This window comes from Cebus imitator, unplaced genomic scaffold (genome assembly GCF_001604975.1).
Source record: "Cebus imitator isolate Cc_AM_T3 unplaced genomic scaffold, Cebus_imitator-1.0 Scaffold207, whole genome shotgun sequence".
NCBI lineage: Eukaryota > Metazoa > Chordata > Mammalia > Primates > Cebidae > Cebus > Cebus imitator.
The window spans coordinates 1,090,836-1,112,197 of record NW_016107522.1 but is presented as its reverse complement, the minus strand read 5'-3'; the positions used below and the strand labels follow the sequence as shown (position 1 = coordinate 1,112,197).

General features: G+C 57.2%; 1 protein-coding gene and 1 long non-coding RNA gene across 2 annotated transcripts in view; one reads left to right on the top strand and one right to left on the bottom strand.

The window, feature by feature from the left end:
- LOC108317783 overlaps positions 1-1,065 on the bottom strand; it is a 34,983-nt gene extending 33,918 nt beyond the window's left edge. Inside the window, exon 1 of the long non-coding RNA XR_001830886.2 lies at positions 953-1,065. This is a non-coding gene — a long non-coding RNA (uncharacterized LOC108317783). The remainder of the gene's footprint in view (positions 1-952) is intronic.
- HS6ST1 (heparan sulfate 6-O-sulfotransferase 1) overlaps positions 11-21,362 on the top strand; it is a 51,832-nt gene continuing 30,480 nt past the window's right edge. Inside the window, exon 1 of the mRNA XM_017548460.2 lies at positions 11-647. Coding sequence (XP_017403949.1) covers positions 121-647 — 527 coding nt within the window. The 5' untranslated portion in view covers positions 11-120. The remainder of the gene's footprint in view (positions 648-21,362) is intronic.

Sequence of the window (21,362 nt, the reverse complement as noted above, 5' to 3'; positions counted from 1 at the left end):
GCCTGGGCGCCGAGTAGCCGGGCTGGGCCGGAGCGCGGGCGGCGGCGGAGGCAGCAGCGCCCGCGCCCCCCGCCCTCCCAGGCCCCGCGCCCCGCGTCCGGGCCCCGGCGATGGTGACACATGCGGCGGCGGCGCGCCGGCGGCAGGACCATGGTTGAGCGCGCCAGCAAGTTCGTGCTGGTGGTGGCGGGCTCGGTGTGCTTCATGCTCATCCTGTACCAGTACGCGGGCCCGGGGCTGAGCCTGGGCGCGCCCGGCGGCCGCGCGCCGCCCGACGACCTGGACCTGTTCCCCACGCCCGACCCCCACTACGAGAAGAAGTACTACTTCCCGGTGCGCGAGCTGGAGCGCTCGCTGCGCTTCGACATGAAGGGCGACGACGTGATCGTCTTCCTGCACATCCAGAAGACGGGCGGCACCACCTTCGGCCGCCACCTCGTGCAGAACGTCCGCCTCGAGGTGCCCTGCGACTGCCGGCCGGGCCAGAAGAAGTGCACCTGCTACCGGCCCAACCGCCGCGAGACCTGGCTCTTCTCCCGCTTCTCCACCGGTTGGAGCTGCGGGCTGCACGCCGACTGGACCGAGCTCACCAACTGCGTGCCCGGCGTGCTGGACCGCCGCGACCCCGCCGCGCTGCGCACTCCCAGGTGAGCGCCGGGGCGGCGGGATCCTCGCGCGGCTGCGCCCCCAAGGCCGGGCCGTGTGCCCGCCGGGCTGTGCTGGGTCGGCCTGCCCTCCCCATTCCCGTTTTCTGCCTTCCCCAGCCCCCTTTCCGGCCCTCTTGGGGCCCCCACTCGCCACCACCCCTCCCGACCTGCCGGGCGCTCGAGACTCCCAGCTCCTCTGCCCTGGCCGGCTGTCACTGAGCTTTCTGACCTCGCTCTCACCCTCTTCTTGCCTCTTGCTGTCCCACTGCCGGCTTGGCTGCACCGCTGCCCTCGGGCCACCTCACCTGCTGTACGCCATGAGGTCTGGCCTGCTGGCCCTGGGGACGAGGGCTTCCGGGAGTGTGCGTGGCCCACCTGGAGTGTTGGCTTCCCCGTGCCCCTCCGGTGCTGTGATCCCCAAAGTCGAAGTGAGAGTAGTGAGGGGCCGCCCCTGTGCCTAGGGTACCTGCCTTCAGAGGGTGAGGGAGCTGCCAGGGAAGGGGGCTGGCTCTGCCCGCCTTCCTGCCGGTGTGTGCAGGTAGAACAAAGGCCCTGTTGACCTGGGGCTGGGGGCGGGGAGGAGGCATGCCGCCTGTCCTTTCAGTGGGCCTGTCCGCGGAGTTCTTCCAGCACAGGCTTGCCTGGAGAGAGGAACAAAAGCCAACGATAGGAGCCACCTTCCCCAGGAAGCCACCAGCCAGGTTGGGGGTAGCTGAGCTGGTCCAGGGAACCTGTGCTGCAGACCCCTTCCCTGGGGTCCCACAGCTCCATGTCCGCGGGAGTTGGGGAGCACAGAGCTGAGCAGCAGTAAGGAAGCAGGGCATGGGAGGGCGCTGGGGCAGCTCTCCTGGGAAGCAGTTTGTAGGGGCACCTGGGGTGCTGCTGGGTTTCCAGCAGTTAAAGTTGGGGTTATTTTCCTCCTGTTCTGGTTGGTGCCCATCTGTCCCACAGGGATGCCCTGCGCGGCTTTCCTCCCTGAAGTCTGGGCTGGGAAGGGCCAGTAGCAGGGCTTCCTGCCTGCCTTTTGTTTCTCTTCCAAATTTGCCTTGGGACTGAGTTTGCAGACTGGCTGGGGATAGGAGGCTGGGCGGCTGCAGGTGTGCGCCTGTCTCTCTGAGTCCAGAGGCTGCAGGCTCTCAGGTGTGCTTGGGGAGCCTCAAAGGTCTGGCCAGCCTGGAGCTGAGCAGAGTCCAAGTGACTGCTCCCCTGCACAGCCCTCAATCGTTGCTCTGTAGTCTTTCTCAGACTGTCAGGAAATTGGGGTCCTAGAGTTGGAGGGACATCACACACACACCAGCTCCCAGCTTGGGAGGTAACGTTCTAGGCCCCTTACACTTGGCGGTCACAGAGCTGCCTGTCTAGGGTCCCTGAAGGATTGCTTCCGGCCCAGCCCTTGGTCTGCTCTGCACAGATGCATATTCCTGCTGCAGAGCCCCCTAAACTTGGTCCAGCCGCTCTGTGCTAGGCTGAGCTGGGCCTGGAACTGCAGCCATGCCCCCGCCCACCATTCTGCCAGCCAGAGCAGCAGTCTCCCAGAGCTGGTGACCGACCAATCCCAACAGGCGCCTCCTTGCCTGTTATGGGTGAGAGGGTGGGGGCCGCCCCCTTTGCCAGAGGGACTTAACAGCTCAGGAGCTTAAGAGGAGTGCGTGGAAGCTTCAGGCTGCCAAGAAGCTGGAGCCTTTGAAGTAAGCCTACTCAGCAGAGGCCACCTCAGCCCCAGATTGCAATCAGGATGCTCTTCCTGCAGCCCTGCACTCCTGCACCCCTGTGGGTCCCATGGGTGAAGGGCCTTGGCCTCCTTTCTCGAGAGTTTGTCCACGAGAGTGGGAGGACCTCGTGAGGCCGATGGGGCCCCAGGTGCTGCACCAGAGAGGCCCGGCTCCCCCTGCCCAGAAAGCATCTGTGGAGCAAAAATGGAAAACGCAGATGCCTCTCGCCGAGGTGGGCTGCCAGCCTGGAAACTGCCAGCTCAGCAGCATGCGGCCGGTGGGGAGGGGCTTCCAGGGCCCTCAGGAGACCCCCTCTGCCACCCACTCTGCAAGTGGGTTGTGCCACCAGGCAGGTGACAGCGCCCCGCCCTCCAAGTCCCTCTTTTCCGCCTCCACTCCCTGCATTTATGTTGCAGACACTAGGTAGATTGTTTTTTTAATGAGCTTCCTCGGAAGGCCAAGATATTCTTGGCTTTGTGCTTGCTGGACTGAGCTGCACTGAGGTCCCCTGCCGAGGCTGTCCCACCACCTGAGTCCTCTGGCCCAGGCTGGGGCTGGGCTAAGCTGCTGTGCTGTGGCAGTTGGGATGCACTTCCCTCATCTACCCAGGGACCCAGCAACTCTCTGTCAGGGGCAGTGCCCATCCCCTGCTGGGGTGCCCGGTGTTGAGTGGGCTTAGTGTCAGAAGACTCAGGTCTGTCACCCTGGCCCTCCCGTGATGCCTTCACTCCGGCTCTGCACTGCCCTCTCCTTGTTCTCTGGGGACTGAGACCCTCTTTTCCTCCTGTCTTTGCCCGCCTCCCTGCCCAAGGCTGGCTCCCGGAACCTCTCCACCAAACCCCTCCCAGCCCCTGCTGCGGTTTGTGAGGGCGTAGGCAAGGTGGGCCTGGGGTGCGAGTAACAGATGTGGGGCTCTTCCCAGCTGCCAGCCTCCCCATTGCACAGCATCCGCCTGGGCTGCTCTGAGCTGCGCGTACACTCAGGTGACACGTGGAGACGGACAGGTTTTTGACCTCTTCCTGGAATATGGTTTGGAACTTCTAGACTTCTAGCGGCTGTTGGTGCTTGGCTGTCTTGGTAGAGAGGAACAGGTGTGTGAGCAGAGTGCTGGCAGGTCCCTCTTTAGTCCTGTGTTCGCTGTAGGGGCTGCTTCACCTGCTGACATCAGCCAGAGTGCTTGTAAGACTGCCCTGGAAGGACATTCGCTGGCTGGTCTTGGAGAGCTGCGGCCATCCCCAAGCAGCAGCCAAATGGCCAGCCATTCCAGGGACCACTCGGTTAGAAGGTCTCAGCACCCCACACTCCGCCGCTGTCACTCAGGGGGTTCTGATGGTGCTCCAGAGCCAGAACCTCCCTCCTTCCTCTTCCCGTCCACCTGAGGCAACGCAAAGAAGAGGCATGGTCAAGGTCTTGCCCGGGCCACCCTGGAAATGTCCCTGAAATCATGTAGCCTTCATTTGGGGCCACAGAGGGCATCTGGAGCCCAAGTGTGGTGTCTGGGCCACCTCGGCTGGGGTCGCGGGCCCAGCTCACATCCTCTCTGCAGCAGGGCCTCTCTGGAGCCCTCAGTGGGCTTGCAGCCTCCGTGACGTTGTCCTGCAGAGACAGTGCTTCCTTGCAGGAAGATGGCAGCAGGACCCACAGGTTGATGGTGTACAGCCCTCTCAATACCTGCAACCTCGTCTTTGACCTGTGCCCTTCCCCACCCTCCATGATCCTGAAGCCTTGTTAGGTTCCAGAAATTCCTGGTGCTGGGCCTGTGTGCCCTCCACCTGGCACGGCTGCTCTCCTACCCCACTGTTCTGCCTGCTCCTCCCCCCCTTCAGCCTGTGCTCAAATGCTTCCTCCTCCAGGAAGCCTCCCCTGGCTTTCTGTTCCTTGGCTCCCCTGTTGTCTTCGATGCCTCAGCCGCTCTCCCGTCTGCCACCCTGGCACCTGCACCATGCATTGACACTGCTGTGGTTTAATGCCAAGTGGGCACTGCCCTCATCCTGGCACCATGAGAATGTTTTTTCTTGGGCTCTTTCCCACCCTTTCCCTGTGACTCAGGTTCACAGCCAGTCTTGAATGCCATGCTGTTCCCTGAGAACCCGGGGGGCTCCTTGGTGGGGTGAACCAGGTGGGGGTGGCCTTAGATGAAAGCCTTTGTTTCTGTGATACATGACAGCTTCCACCTTACCTTTATAATCCCTTTCTTCTTTGAGATCAAGGGACAGACCCTTGTGATGGGGACAGATGTTACCCAGAGCATGTGACTGGGGCCAATGAACAGGACCTGGGGACTGGGCAGGGGCTGTCACTGTCTCCTGCATTGCCTAGAGAGGCCTTTGGTTGAGATGAGAAGGGAATCTGTGGTCAAGATGTTCCTAATTAGATTTTTACTAAAAGCAGATTTTTTAAAACCCTTCATTTTAAGCAGACACATGGTAAGGCAAACTTCTGAATGTTTGGCAACAGGATCATTTTAGATGGTCCTGTGGCTTGGGAGATCATTTCTGCAGTACTGCTCCGGTGGCCTTCACACCAGAGCTTCCTGCCCTAGGCACTTCACACGTAAAACCTGGGCCACAAGGAGCCCTGGGGACTCCTCTCCTGGATCAGAGAGTCCAATCCCAGAGAGTGCAGTGCCCACCTGGGCCCCAGGACCAGGGAATCCAGGTATTTTTCTTAGTGGGAGTTCTGCCTGCCATGCAGGCGAGTGGCCACCTTGGGTCTGACGTCCCCAAGGGCCCAGGAGGGAGGAGGAGCAGGGCATGGTTTTGTTGTCTTTTGGGACTGGGGGGCTTTTTCTTTCACAGCCCCCTTTGTTGTGGTTATAGATTGTTTGGTAGATGAGTGGGAGGAAAGCATGAGGCAGAGGGAGAAAAGGAAAATCATCCATTCCTCATGCATAGTTTTCCGCTGTAATTGAAGCCATCATATAAATTACACCGTAAATGTTGTCTGTTGCCATTAAAACTTAATATTTGAGTGGCTGCAGCTGCTCCACTCTGGGTGTGCGCCGCTGGCTGGCAGTGGCTGAGCATGCAGGTTGCCCATTCTGGGCTCTGTGGGGACTGCTGCAGGACGCGTCCTTTTGTGTGAATATTCTGCATAGCTCTGATTTCCTTTGGAGATTCCTAGGAGTGGAATTTCTGAGTTGAATAGTCTGAATGTTTTACTGCCCTTGGTACAAATGTTACCTTCCTTTTCAGAGCACCGACTCGTGGTATGTTCCCAGCTGTACTGTGAGCGCCCATCTCACTGGCACGCTCGTTGGTACTGCATATTATGTGAAAAAAAATGTTTTTTTTTTTTCCTCGATGGAATCTCACTCTGTCCATAGTCTGGAGTGCAATGGTGTGATCTCAGCCTTCTGCAGCCTCTCCCTCCCGGGTTCAAACAATTCTCCTGCCTCAGCCTACCAAGTAGCTGGGATTACAGGCTCCTGCCACCACACCTGGCTAATTGGTTTGTATTTTTAGTAGAGACAGGGTTTCACCATGTTGACCAGGCTGGTCTTGAACTCTGGACCTCAGGTGATCCGCCCGCCTCCGCCTGCCAGAGTGCTGGGATTACAGGCATGAGCCACTGTGCTGGCCTATTGTGAATTTTTTTAAAATTTATTTTCTTAAATCACCAAAAAGTGCCAGTCTTATGGTTTTTATTGCCAAGCCTTGCCCAATGAGTGCCCTCGGGGTGGCCCATCTGTGTAGGGTGCTTGGGAGCAGCCATGCCCAGTCACCCACATGCCCCTACCTGCTCACAGGTGGCTGCATTTCACCCCTGCTGAGAGAGGAGTGCAGCTCCCAGGGGTCTGGAGCGTAGTCGGGGTGTCATCACCATCCCATGTGGCATTTTGCAGGACTGAATTTCCCCTCTATGAGGAAGAGGCACGACAGGCCATGGGGGCATGCAGGGAAGCAGACAGGGTGGCTCTTGTCCCCTGAGCACTTAGCAGGCACTTGGAATGGGTCATCTTGTTTGGACCCCACAATCCCACAAGACAAGGGTATGAAGATGGGCCCCATTTTCCACACAAGGAAGGCAGGGCCCGGAGAAGATAGAGAACGTGCCAGTCCCTCTCTCAGCCTGGAGGGCCGGGAGTTAGCATGTGAACAGCTGTCAGTATGTCCTGAAGGCTGTGTGCTGCACCCAGCCCTCTGCTCCCCCCATCCTGCACGGGCATGGAAGACTGTCCACAGGTGGGAACGATTGCCGCTGGCCCAGACCAACCAGATGCAGAACACTAGGGCTTCTGAGAGCTGGGCAGACACAGAGTTTCTCATGTAGGCCTGTGTGGTTGCCTTTACTGGAAGACGTCTGGCAGCCTTCACCCAGAGCCGCAGGACAGGCGTCATGCTGGGCTCTGGGCTCTGCAAAGGTAGCAAGGCTGCCTGAGGGTCAGCCCCCTGGCAACAGAGACTGCCCATGGTGGTGCTTGGCTCCTGGCGCAGTGTGGCCAGCCCCTTCTGCCACCTCCCGGTAAGATGGGTTGTTCTCAGATGCTCCCCTGGTCCTGCACCACCGATGCCACCACTAGCCCGGCCCAGGGAGGATCAGCATGTGGGAGGCAGTGCTGTGAGCGTGTGTGGGTGTAGGTGGGTCTAGGCCATCCCTCTGCTCCTGTGTCCTTGCCCCGCCTCAGTAGAAAGGAGGTGGGAAGCCCGGGAATGTTCCCAACCCCTCAGCTTCCCTCTCTGGGTGCTGTCACCAACCCACATGGCATTTTGTGGGACTGAATTTCCCCTCTGTGAAATACTGTGGGGTGTTTCTGGGTCAGACCTCCAGCAGCAGGGAGGCAGCAGGACTGGGCTGAACCCCCGCTTGATGGTGGCGTGTGGTGGGTCTTTTGGGTTTGAGGTGGGAAGAGCGTGAGAAGCCGAACTCGGTGGGGCAGTTACTGAGTGGAAGCGTGTGAGGGCCAGTCATGGGAGCCCTGCTGGAAGGCTGTGTGATTCAGGCGGGAGGCAGACTCGGGCTGTCCCCTGCCAGCTGCTTTTCAGGCACTTCTCTGCAGCCACCTGGACACTCAGTGGCACCTGCTCTCCTCTTTTTGAGGCCCACTCCACAGCAGCACTTAGAGGTGAGGTGACATTTTGCTGCAAAAAGGTTTTCATCTCTTAAGACTCTTGTTCTTGCCTTTTCAGAAACTCAGTTGGCTCTCTCTTTCTATGAAGATTTGCTGTCTGTTTGGGGTTTGGGTGGGGTCTGTTATGCTGAAAAAAATAGCCTTAGCACTAGGGGATGAGGTTGTTCCGGCCAAATGACCGCAAGCTGGTGGCAGCAAGAGGCATGGCCTGCAGTACCCTGAGGGGGTGGAGAAGCCTCCCACACACAGGGTTTTGCAGGATGGACGGGCATAGAATGGAAGCAGCACTCTGAAAGCACAGTTCGGTTTCAGACACATCGTCTGAGACCCAGCCAGTCACAGCAAGAGTGGGCAGTGGAGATGGGCGGCGTGAGTGGAGAGGGGCCCCTGTCTGCAGGCCTGTTGCTTTCTGACTGTGGGACTTGTGGCCTAATGTCTCTGTTCCTTTCCTGAAGGTGCCCCTTTCCTAGTGGGGCATTGTCCTGTACGCAGCCACACAGGAGCGTTAAAGTGCTGATCCCAGACCATCAACCCAGGGTAGATGCTGTCAGAGGACATTTAGGTCAGCAGATGGGCAGAGGGAGGCTGTCCAGCCACCAGAGACCACATGCATGCCACCCCAGCCATGGTGTGAAGCTGGGGCTGTTTCCTTGACCATAGAGTGAAAACCATCCAGGACAGCTCTCCCCTCCATGCCACCGGCTGCTCCTGAGCCAGCTCTGTGGGTGCCGGGAGCTGCACTAAGGATTCACATGCGTCCCTGCCAGCCTGTGGCCTTCTGCTGCCGTGCCTCTGCCCTGAGCTCCCTCCTGGGCACAGGACCTTTGGGGCCCCACACCCACCCACTGTTGGTCCTTGATTCGTTGACTTCACGACTCACACAGCGTGTGCTCTGGGGCTGGGGCCCACCTCCCTGGGGGATGCTGGTGGGGGTGACACGCCCCAAGTTCCACAAGGCCGGGAGCTCTTGGGTCCTCTCTGTGCAGACCAGGCACTGAGGCTGCGGTGGAGGGCAGGGAACCTGTAAGGCCTCTGCTGCCCGCTCAGGCCCTGGGCTGTGCATTGGGTGGGCTTTTTCTGGAAAGCTCTGCTGGGAGTCCAAGGAAGAGAGGAATGCCCTGGACAGCCTCTCCTACCTTGTGGCTGGGGCCAGTGGGTCTCATGCGCCCAGGTAGATACCTGCCTGAGCCTCAGTCTTCCCATCTCTAAAAGGGGGGTGTCTGCCATTTTGTTCTGTAGAGGAACCAGTGACTTAACTGTGACCCCTGTGACCGCATGGCCACTCATAACCCCTTAGCATTCTGCAGTCTGGTGGAGCGCCAGTTCCTCATCTGGAGAGGCAGCTGTCAGCAGCTCTCCGCGTGCCGCAGTGAGGCTGGCCTCGGGGCCAGGGCATCAGCGAGAGGCGGCTCCCGACGGCCTGCACCTGGCCTGTCTTTGAAGGCCACACGTGTCCAGCACAGCTGCCTAGGGTTGTTTACACAGAGAATGTTAAAAGGCCCAACAGGCGGGCCATCAGAGCAAGTCACTAATTGTCTGGAAAGATACAAACTGGAGAGATTGAAACTCTGGAGTTAATTGTTTACGAAGCCTTGAAGGCCACAGAGGTCAGTGGCCGTGGGTGACCGCCCCCGCTGGTCAGGATCCCAGCCGTCCCTAGGAGGGGCTCTCCACTGGTCAGCCCAGGCCACTGCTCAGAAGCTGTATCAGGTGGACGTGGGAGTGGCCAAGCTCTGGGGCTAGCCCAGTTTGCCTTCTAGATCTGGCCCCATTTCCACCTCATGGAGTGGGAGATGAGAGCCCAGCAAGGAGTCCACTCTGTAAGCTCCACGCCATTCCTCACCCTCCACAGCAAACAGGGACAGAAGGTTCTATGGGTAACCCAGCAACAAGGAGGGCAGGAGAGGCTGGCCAGGATCCACCTCGGGGCTGGAGAACCCCGGGACCATGCCAGCGTGGCAGCAGAGCAAAAGAGGAGCCCCAGGCTTGCAGCCAGACCAGCTGGGCCACATCCTGGCTTTGCATCTCACAAGCTTCTGCGTCTCAGGTTCCCCATCTGTAACGTGGGCATACTTAGTGTCTGTCCTAAGTGTGGGTAGTCCTACTTAGTAGGTAGTCACTTGAATTGCACCCACAGTTGCACTGTGGCCTCTGTTCACAGAGGCTGAAATCTGGCCCATCTCTCCTGGAGACAGGGAAGAGACCTCCAGAGCCAGCTAGGAAGTCAGCTCTTGTTCTCACTCCATGAACTGGTTGGTTTGCAGGCAGCTTCTCTCAAAGCAGCCGAAGTCTGTGCAGGTTGGGTCCTGTTATCTGGGACATCACCAGGCGTCATCACTGGCCTTCCAAGGTGATGACCTGGAACATGCTGCGCTTTAACTGGGCGGGGGGGGTGTCTCCTGCTTACCTTGGGCTATGGCCTTGGGACCACCCAGTGCCTTCCTGACTGTGCCCACTTGACAAAAGGGTGTCTCTACTAGGATCTCCAGAAAGCTCTGACCCTCCCTGGCCAGCAGCCAGGATGTAGACACTGCACATCTGTCCTGGTGCCAAGGTCGAGAGACCCTGTTGGTGGCAGCCTAACTGCATCCGCAGCCATCTGACTCCACCCCCAGCCATCTGACCAAGAGGAACTCAGGGTCAAGAGGAGGAAAGGGTAGACGCTGCATGATGCTGGCCCTGGGCAGAGGCCTACCTGGCTGTGGTCTCAGGCCTTGTTCCTCAGATGCAGTGGTTCTTCCCTTCCCCGGACCCCACCAGCTGATGTCACCCCCTGCGTGGCATATCCAGGGGTGTAACTGGGAAGCCTTGTGGAGCTTCACCTCTTGTTCCCACTGCAGGCTAAGAGCTGGGTGCAGTTTACAGGTGAAGACCCCATGCACTGCACCCCACCCCACCCCACCCCTACCTCCCCGCAGCCTCGCTCGTCACCACTGTCCTGCGTTGCCCATGTTCTCTGCCCTTGTGTTTATGCTTTCGCCATAGATGTGTCTATTCCTTAAATGATACACAGTGCCGTTTTGATGTTACTAACTTTCCAGAACCCTTATCAAACTCTACTTAACCTTCTGCAACTTGCTGTCTTCACTCAGCCTTGTGTAGAGATTTATCCCTTTTGCCCCCTGACATGCATGTTTAATTCATTGACTGCTGGACTTAACATCAAGGCAGCCTAGACGGATCCCTGCTTTGTTGTAACACAGCTGCGGGGCCATCATAGTCCAGGTGCAGCCACAGTGCTTGCTCATGGTCCTTATGTGTCCCTAGGAGAGTGTCAGGGGGCTTCTCCTCATCACCGTGCTGTGCCTGTGGTTCCCCATTGTTTGGCTGGGCACACTCGGCTCATTTCTGCCAGGGTAGGAGCCGGGAAATGGGACCTCTGTGCTCTGAGTCCATTTCCCCGTGGCGAAGAGATGGGCATCTTACCATGTGTTTATTGGCTGCTAAGGTTCCCTCCACGGACCTACTCGTGTCTTTGGCCTGTTTTCCCCTGAACGGTTGTTTGTGCTTCGCATGTTGGTTTGTTAGTGTTCTTTATGGGTCCTGGTGCCAGATTCCACGGGTAGCATCCTCCCTGCGTCTCTCCTCCCGTTCATGGTTTCATCTTGTATGGGTTTGGGCCTGTGGTATCCTGGTGCCTGCACCAGATAGGGCCAGGCTGGCCCAGGCACATCTCATCCTCCAGCCGAGGCACATGCCAAGAAGTGGTCCACCTGCTGACCTCTGAACCCCATGGGACCCTGCTGGTGGGGGGAGCTCAGCCAGGGACCTGTTAGTGTAAGCGGTGGGCAGATGGCAGCTGACCAGCATCCTCCCTGCAGCACGCACCCCCCATGGCCTTCCCTGAGGTCCTCAGCAGTGCCCATGGTGGCAGCTGCACAGCACGGAGCCCAGGAAGGCTAGATGAGCAGGCAGCTCCTCCTGTGCCAGGGCCCCTCACAGCCATTGGCCCCATATTTTGGGGTCCCTTTGAGATTGGGTAGGAAGGAAAGGATCCTGCAGTTAAACCAGAGCCTGGAACCCACGGCTCTGAAGTCACAGGGCTCCCCCACTCCCAGTGAAAATCTGGGTGGGCCTTTCCCAGAGTGAAGCCTACCTGTGTCACCCCCAAGCCCAGCCACGGAGGTGGATGTCCACGCCCTGTGCCTCAGCCTCTCCCTCTGATGGCAACGACACTGCTGTCTGTGCCTCTAGCCTGGTGCCTGGCCTCGCCCTCAGTCCCCAGCCACCTTGAGTACTGTCTGCTGCGGGTGCACCCAGGGCTGCCCCTGTGGGGCACTGCTCCGTGTATGAAGCTTCTCACATCCCCTAGGAAAGGAGTGGGGGGGGTGGCAGCCCCCCCATCATCCCAGCCTTGGAATGTGCCCCCGCCTCATGTAGCCCCAGCCCCATTCTCGCAGCACCCCGCTGCTGTCCCCTGCTGGCTTAGGACAGAAGGGCCCACGCATCACCTGAGAATTAAAGCTGTGTGCTGCAGGCCTTGCAGGAACACATGTGGGCATGTGTTTGCAGCGCCTCGGCTGCAGGCAGAGCATCTCCCTCTGAGTTATGAGCTTTAGAGGCGCCTGTGTAAATATTTACCTCTCCGGAGCGTTGGTGACCTTGGGAGATCGGGATCTGTAAGCACTGAGGTTTTGTGTTTGCGTCATGGTGGCCTGGGTGAGGTGGGGTGTCCTCCTGGAGCAGGGTTCCAGGCTGGGGAGTATGCAGCTGCATGCTCCCTGGAATCCTGGTCCACATTCCCTGGCAGGGAAAGCTTTGCAGCGGCACGGCCATATCCTCCAGCCCGACCACAGTGGATGGAGGGAAGGCGCTGTGCTGTGGGGTGACGCCAGCGCGGTGGCACTGCCGAGGAGTCGTGGCATGAAGGCGGGCATTCCTGTTCCGAAGGTGCAGTCTGGGAGCTGAGAGGGGCTGTGAGTGACTGCCACCACTTCAGGCCAGGCCATCCTCACTCAGGCCTCACTGGCAGGGGCACGTTTTGCAGATGAATAAACTGAGACTCAAAGAGCCTAAATCACTCATCACCTAAGGTCACTGGTGGCAGAGCTGGGATTCACACACAGGCCTGTGCCTCCGGGATTTCCCCCAAGCCCCTCCCCAGTGACAAGGTGCAGGCAGGTCACTCCCCAGAGTGGCGAGCAGGCATCAGCCAGGCGTGGGGCTCATGCCTGCCACAGTGTCTGCATGTGGGAGGGTAACACAGCTGCTCTGCGAGAGGGTGGGCTCGCCAGGGAGCCCAGGATGGTGCGGGGACCCTGGGCTGGTCTTGAGGGACCACCGGCCCACCCTCCTCAAGGTCCAGCCAGATGAGTGGCCACCTGCCGGAAGCAGTTGTCACCAGGTGTGATGCGTTAGCTCCCTTGAGAGGATCAAGGGCAGGCAGACAAGATGGTCTCCCGGGGAAGTTGAGAGGGTTGTGATGTCACCTGTAAGGAGAGGCCCTACCCAGGTACTAAGCCGGGGAGAAGGTGGGCCCCAGAGTGAGAGCACGTGGTTCCAGCCCTGCCTGGAGAACGGGGCCTCAGCCGGCCAGGCTCCTTCCTTCCCGCCCAGCCTGCCGCAGCCCCCAGGGCTTCTGGCTGAAGGGACCTGGCCCCTCCTCTCCTGCCTCTGTTCCCTCCTGGCAGGCAGGAAGGTGAGCAGGTCTGAGCAGTTGGTTTTGCTCACGCAAGTCCGGACAGATTGCTGCTTGTCGGCCCACCTCCTGAACCCTGAAAAAGTTCAGGCTTCCCAAGTCAGGCTTTAAAACCATCCAAGCAGGCGCATCGGGAAGCCGGGCCCGGTAAGGACGGGTTTGTTCCTCTGCCTTCCTGGAAGCTGGGCTGGCAACATGCGCAGCAGAGAACATTGTTCTTATAAAGTAGAGGGAGGTCAGGTTTCAGCCACGTGGGTAAAAGGCAGGTAGTGGGATTGGTGTGAGCTGTTCCAGGAAAGAGCAAACCCCCATCCTTAAGCAAGTAGGTCAGCTGGGGACCCAGGCAGGCAGTGGATCAGGCCAGATCAGCAAAGGCTGAAGAAGCCCAGAATGGAAAGTTCAGGAAGCCCTCATAGCAGGGAGCCCCCTCCTGCCCGACACTGACTCTGTACATTCCATACAGGCCGCAGGTGCTGCCCTGGGCCGCCAGGAAGGCCTTGGGGACCAAGTTTCATGGGTTGCCACAGAGCCAGGGGTTGATGGCCTGCAAGTGTGTGTGTGTGCTCAGTCACCCACCCTCCCTAGTGCAACCCAGCCCAGCTACAGGAGAGGAAGGTAGCCACTCCTGAGTGTTGTGAGACGCGGAGTGCTCCCACTATCCAGAAGCCTCCACCGCCGTTTGACACTTGCTGCAACTGCTCTGCTAGGACACGGTGTCCATGTCACTCTCCTCTGGTACATGGGTACCTCCATGTCTTCCCAGTGGCAGAGGGGTTCAGGCTAGCATCTGCCTACAGTGCCTTGCTGCAGTGCTGAGGTCTCTTGAGGGGACCCACGGGCAGAGGTCACCAGCCAGATGAGCAGGGCCAGAATTTGCAACCAGCCAGCCCAGGGACCTGTCTGGAGTCCTGTGCAGATGTCTGGTAGCAAGGCAGCCTCCAGGGATGCCAGGGCTTTGCAGTCTGTGGCAGGCACTTGTTTCCATCTCCCACCCCTTAGCCAAAGACAACTTAGCGCCCAGGCAGTGGTCCTCGTCTTGAGGGGCTAGAGGCCCTCCTCTCACCAGGCCTGTACCACACACCATCTCCAGACCTGGGGAGCACCCCCACTATGGGGAGACCCAATTTCTAAAGGCTCAGGCACACTTTAAGAGGAGAGCGTGGCTGGCAGCATCCCCTGGGGTTGGGGTGGCGGGGGCTATGTTAGGGTTCTCCAGAGGGACAGGACTTAGAGGGTGTATAGAGTCAGGTGAGGGAGGATTTATTAGGGGAATTGGCTCATGCAGTTATGGAGACTAAGATAACCCAAGATCTTGCCATCTCATCTGCAAGCTGGAGAAGCGGGGAAGCCAGTGAGGAGGCTAGTCCAAGGCCAGAGGTCTGAGAACCTGGGGGCTGCCGGTGTTAGGTCCCAGAGCCCAAAGGCCTGAGAACCTGGAGTTCTGATGTCCAAGGGCAGAAGATGGGTGGCCCAGCTTCCGAAGAGAGAGGAGATTTGCCCTTCCTCCACCTTCCTGTTCTTCCAGGAATGGCTCTGCACACAGGTGCTGGTGATGGAGTGGCACAGTAGATTGGAAGGTCCCTGCTCACGTTGGAGAAGGCGGTCTTCCTTTCTCAGTCCAGTGATTCAAATGCCAATCACAGACACACCCAGAAATAAAGCTTTACCAGCAATCTTGGTAAGCCTTAACCCAGTGAAGTTGATACCTAAAAATAGCCACCACAGTGGCCTTTGAGTGAGGGCCTGAGCACCCACAGCAGGCCGCAGTAGCATTCTCTCAAGGGAGCCTCAGCTGTTTATTTCCAGGCATCTGCCATATTCCCCCTTTAGCAAGCAGAAAGGTGTCATGAAGCAGAAGGATGCTGACAGGGCCAGTGGGTGGCAAGTGCCCACCTGACGGGGCTGGCCAGCCAGTGTCCCCCACCCTGTGCGCAGGAGCATCTGGGCCCACACAGGTGCCTGTGCAGGTTGACTTTAAGCTCAGGGTTGTGCATGATTTAGCGTTAGACCTGAAAACTGCTTTTCAGATACTTCTGTTCAGTTTTTTTCTTGCCATAGCAGTAATGCATGCTGATTATAGAACTTGTTCCCAAGTACAGAGGCACTACGTAGGGCTGTCCCCCGCCCTCAAGCCAGCGCCGTGGGGGTTGTGCTCTGTTAGGGTCAGGGTCAGCCCGCTCCCGGCTCCTCCACATGGTCCCATGTCCCTGGGCACTTCAGTCGCCTTCCTGGTCCTACCTTTGCTGTCCTCTGTGATGCTGCAAAGCACCTCTTGGACTACATGTTTTATCTGCATCTTGGGGCGTCCTTTCAGAGAGCATCGAGAGTGGAGGTGTCCTGGCCGTGTGCCTCACCCTTCAGCATCAGGGGTGGGTCAGTCCCAGGCCCTGTGAAAGGCTGGCATTTCCTCCCAGGGATGAGCAGCAGATCGGACCTGTGTGGGCCTGGCTCCTGGGGTATAGACTGTGGGGGACTAGAGAAATGTGGTTAGCACTTTGGAGGGACACACTGGGAGGTGTGAGGATGGGAGGGTGTTATAAGGAGAAGATGCCGTGAGCAAGGCCCACCTGGGCAAGGGCAGGCGGTCGGGGGAGAAGAGGCTGGAGCTGGCCTGTACGGAGCCAGGGACCTGGCTGGCTTTCTTCTCAAAAGAGGCCTTGGAAGGGTGGACTCAAGTGATGCAGGAGAGGCCACACCACAGAGTGATTGCAATGGGAGACCTAGCCACAATGGGAAACCTAGCCGTGGGCACGCAGCATGACTGGGCCTGAATCAGGAAATGCCTTGAAGCCCAGCGGTGGCAAGGGTTTGGTGGGGAGCATCCCAGGTGCAGCTTGAGGTGGCGAGGGTGGGAGCCAGCCACCAGGCACAGGAGTAGCAGGAGGGAGCCACTCCATCACCAGCACCTGTGTGCAGAGCCATTCCTGCACCCCAGGAGAGGACTGGGTCCACCCTCGGGAAGCCACTAGCCTTACGCTAAGAGGGGCTGCAGATGGTCACATGGCTGGGGCCGGGAGCGGGTGGATCCGATGGGAGTGTCCTCAGCTGGAGGCTCAGTGAGAGAGCCCCTCACACGCACTCGCACACGTGAACACATGCATGCACATCAGTAAACATCAGACACACACAGGCCCCTAGCCTTGGCTACATAGGCCCAGCTCAGCCTGACCCATGTGTACTGCCAGAGGCATTCTTGGCCTCCAGGTCAGCATCTGTGACCTGAGGGTCCCCCAGAGTCATGGGGCCTGAGACCAGGTGTCCTCCCTTAGCTAAACCTCCCAGATCCCCTGAAGCAGCCCCGATAGCTTGGAGCACAGCACCTGGCTGGAAGTCCCCATGCACAGTCTCCACTCTGCGGTCACACTGTGAGCAGTGACACCCACTGCCTCAGGGTGTCCTAAGGGATGGGACTGGCTTCAGGGCTCTGGCGGGAATATCTTCTGATTGGGGCATGATTTTATCCAGGGAGAGGAGCTGGCAAGCAGCATGGAAAGCCCAGTCCTCTGCCTTCCCTCCCATCAGGCCAAGCTGGAGCCCCTGAGCTGTTCCCACCAGGGAGACACAGGCCAGCGTGGTGTCTGTGACTGCCTGCAGCCCTGATGCCTGTGTGAGCCAGTGGGGCCCAGGGATGCATGCTGCCTCATGTCCATAAGTTCAGGGAACCCGGTGGGGGCTGGGCCCAGCAGGCAGGGTCAGCTGCAGGCTTTAAACCAGCACACGTGCCCCTGAGAGCGAGAGGCTGGGGGCCTCCCAGGGCTGGCCAGGGGCTGACAGCACCCACACCCTCACACGCACCCTCACACTCACACACACCCCCGGCAGCCGCTCATGCTTTGGCGCCGCTGTTGACTCAGACACGTCCTGGAACAAGAATTCCTTTTTTCCTTACAAGTGGTTGGCACCTGGGGATGTCTCCTCATGTTTGAAATTCCTTCCCCCTGGTCCCTTTAAGAGCTGAGCAACTTTCCACTCCGAGGCTGGGCTGCTCTTCCATCCTGAGCTCTCAGAAGTCTTTTGAATGGTCCTAGGATATTAGAGGAGATTCATTTCCAAAGAACTGCTGTCATTGCAGACATAGGAAGGATTGCCTGGAGCCACACAGCCCCCGGGGACTCCTGCCTCACACAGAGGGATGGCTGGTACCACACGGCCCCTGGGAAGCTCTGCCCAACACAGAGGGGTGCAGAAGCCATGCAGCCCCTGGGGATCCTGCCCCACACAGGCAGGGAAGGCTGGGCTCTACAGACCATTCAGTGGACTCGGGGTGTGTCCAAGCACCCAAAAGCCCAGATTCCTCAGACACTGTGGCCTGGGGCTCCTGTTCCTTTCTTTTGCCCTCTCCAGCTAATGTCAGTGACAAGAGGCACTCATTTCTGAGACATGTACCCATTTCACCTGCCCTCACCACACCCAGCACATGGTGATGGCTCTCCCTTGAGAAAGATACTGGCCCTGAGGCTCGCACAGGGTGTGAGACTGGCTGCTCTGCGGGGTGAGACGCCCCGAGCAGCTGGGAGGAGGGTCTTCGCTAGGCACCTCCGCTTTGCGGGGCTCATGGCATGACTGGGGTCAACTGGATATGGCTGGGTGATGGTGCCTTGCAGGAGCTGGACCTAGTCCCAGGCGTCCCCATCCTCCACCTGTCACTCAAGGTAGCCCGCCCACCCTGCCCTCAGTTGTTTCAGCCTCAGCTGAAGAGATGAATTACCAACAGGCGCTGGACAAACAGTCCTATGTGAGTCCCAGCTGTCCCTCCCTTCCTTGCTGGGGGAGTGACTGGAGCTGCTTAGCTTCAGGGGCCAAGAACCCATAGACACCCCTGCCAACACGCGGCCCCCTCCGCGTGGCCCAGGTGCAGAGCTGGGAACAGGCGTACCATGGAAGCCATACCTGGTCACCAGCATGGCCCAAGGTGGGGTTGGTTTGGGAGAGGGTAGGTGGTCCCTCCCACTTCTCCAGTGTCCCATCCCTCCGGGGTCCGGGTAAGGACGATGGCTGTGTCTGGGGCTGCAGGCCGTCTCCAAAGGGCAGGGTGTGGGACGGACTGCCTCGTCCATGCCAGCTCTGTGCTCAGCCGTGCCATGAGCTGGAGATGGGCTTGTCGTTCTGGCTGTAGGAGCATGAAGTCTACTTGGGACTTGGAGAAGCCCCCAGTTTTACAGAGGGAGCCTTGGTCCTTGGTTTGGTGAATTCAGCAGTACTGTATAGGCAGAGCGTTACCCAGGCCCAGGTCTGACTCCCATTCTGCCCCAGCCTGGGCTTTGCAAGATAACCTGAGTGCTCATGGGAAGGAGCTGATAAGACCCTGGCCTGAAGGTGGGGTATAGCCCTCTGCCCACCCGGAGCCACACTGCCTTGCTGGCGCTGCTGTTTGTGCCACTGCAGGCCATGTTTCCTCCACCTGGTAGATGGGCTGTTAGCCAGGCCGGGATGGGTGAGGGGTTATGGGCCTCATCTCCCTGCCCTATGTGCCTCTGTCTCCCCTCCAGGCAGGCCTGGCCCACTGTGATTACCCTCTGTGCCTCAGCTCTTTGCCAGGGGCCTGGCACAGGTCATGCATGGCCTTCAAAGACAGACATAGCCAGCCCAAGCCCCACTGTGCACCTCACCGGCATGTGAGCCCCCCGTGCTTCAGTTTCCCCATCCACCAAATGGGGCTGGGCCTTGATGTGTCTTCAGTTGCTGACGTGGCTCTTCCCTGCTGGGCCTGGAGTGTCCAGTGCCCAGGATAGGGGTCTGGAAGACAGGGCATGGCCTGCCATCCACTCACTTTACCCACCGAGACAGGCCAGCAGAGCTTCAGGAGCATAATTTACAATCTGTGTTGTGTTGACCTCCTGTAGTTTACTAAGTGCCCAGAGGGGCTGGTTGGGGTGGAGGGCTCACTCCTGCTGGTGGCCCGTGGCCGAGGGTGCAGCCGCAGCCCCAGTTTGCTCCTCTGAAGGACAGGAGAGTAGAGCACTGCCTCCCATGCTGTTGGGGCGCGCCTGGGAGGCGTGGTGCAGAGCAAGGAGGGGGCCGTGTGCTCCCTGTGGCATGGCAGGAGGCAGGCACTTGCCGAGCCTGCTCTGTGCTTCCACAGAACAGAAACTGAGTCCTTGGCTGAGCCATGTCCAGGTGTGTTTCTGCCCCTTCGAAGGCCGATTCTGGTGCCCTTGGCCTTTGGTCCTCGTTCCAAGAGAACCAAGGAGTACCCCACACACTTGTGCAGGAGGGAGACAGGGTGAGGGGCAGGCTAGGCCTGGGCCAGCTCCACTCGTGCTCCTAGAGTAGCAGCGCCCAGGGAAGCACTGCCTTCCTTCCTGAGAAGTTGCGGAGGCTTGGCCCTTGGACGCTCATCTTGGAAGAACCTTTTTTTGGTTTTGATTGTGGTAAAGTATACATAACATATAATTTACCATTCTGACCATTTTTAAGTGTACAGTTCAGTGGCATGAAGTACATTCACATTGTATAGTATCACCATCCTCCATCTCCAGAACTTTTTCATTTTCCCCAACTGAGCTCTGTCCCCATTCAACACGAACTCCCAATTCCCCTCCTTCCAGCCCCTCACGCCCTCCATCCTACTTCCTGACTATAAATTTGGCTGTTCTAGAATAGCGAATCTAAGTGGAATTATACGATACTGCCTTTTCACACTGGCTTAGCATGTCTTTAGGGTTCATCTATATTTTAGCCTGTGTCAGAATGGCCTTCCTTTTTAAGGCTGAACAATATTCCATGTCTGTATGTACTGTATTTTGCTGATCATCCCTTCATCTGTCAGTGGACACTTAGGTTGCTTCTTTCTTGCTATTGTGAATGATGTTGCTAGGAACATGGGTGTACAAATATCTGTTTACGTCTCTGCTTTCGGATTGTTTGGGAATATATCTGAAAGAGGAATTGCTAGATCATATTTTAATTCTATATCTCATTTTTTTGAGAAACCACTATACTGCTGTTGGAAACAGATGCTCAGTGCCACAAAGAAAAATCAGCACTGAAGACAAAGGATCTTTCAGCAACACAATTTTTACTTCCTGGACTGCAGGAAGGGTACCCTCGCTAGCCACCTTGCCACGAGAGTACAATGAACAAAGAAAAGCAGATATATTTATCCCTTACACATTTGGAGTCGTCCTTACTACTGTATCTGATCTTTGTTGGCTGGAGTCACACATCACAATCTAAACTAAAACCCAATTGGCTAACAACTTAAGACTTTTCTAAACAGGTAAAAGCAATGGCGAGCTGGGACATGCCTGTGAGCACATCCAGCACAGACCTCTTGGTTAAAGTACGAGGACATGGAATGTGCTACGTGCCCGTATGCATGGCATGTCTAACAGCTGCATAGGATAGGGCTTAACAAAGAGTTATTGGCACACTTACAATTTATTCTTTAACAAGAAAGGAAACTTTGAAGAGGAACTTTCCTACTTCCCACACTGCTTTCCACAGTAACCATTTTACCTTCCCACCAGCAGTGCAGAAGGGTTGCAGTTTCTCTGCATCCTGGCTAGCATTTTTTCCTGTATTTTGGTAATAGCCATTCTGATGGATGTGAAGTGGAATCTGATTTGCATTTCCCTAATGCCCAGCAATGCTGAACATCTTTTATGTGCTTGTCAGCCATTGGTTTATCTTCTTTGGGGAAGTGTCTACTCAAATGTCTGCTGCACATTTTTTAATTGGGTTGTTAAGTTATAGGAGTTCTTCATATATTCTGGATATTAATCTTTTATCAGATATATGATTTACGGATATTTTCTTCCGTTCTTTACGGGCAGTACCAACCTTTTCACTCTGCTGGTACTATCCTTTGATGCACAAACATTTTTGATTTTGATGAAGCCCAGTTTATCTGGATTTTGTTGTTGTTGCTTGTGTTTTGCTGTCATATCCAAGAAATCATTGCCAGGTCCAGTATCATAAAGCTTTTCTCCTGTGTTCTTAGAGTTCACAATTTTAGGACTTACCATTAGTCATTGATATATTTTGAGTTAATTTCTGTGTATAATGTTAAGTAATGGTCCAATTTCATTCTTTTACATGTGGAAATCTAGTTTCCCCAGCACCATTTGTTGAAAAGACTGTATTTTCCCCCATTTAATGGTCTTGGCACCGTTTGGCCATATATGCAAAACTGATTTCTGGGCTCCTTATTGTATGTATGTCTGTCCTTATGACAGTACCACACTGACTGATTTGACTACTGTAGCTTTGTAGTTAAGTTTTAAAATCAGGAAGCAGGAGTCGTACTTTGTTTTGTATTGATTTGGGGTGTGTGTGTGTGTGTGTGTGTGTGT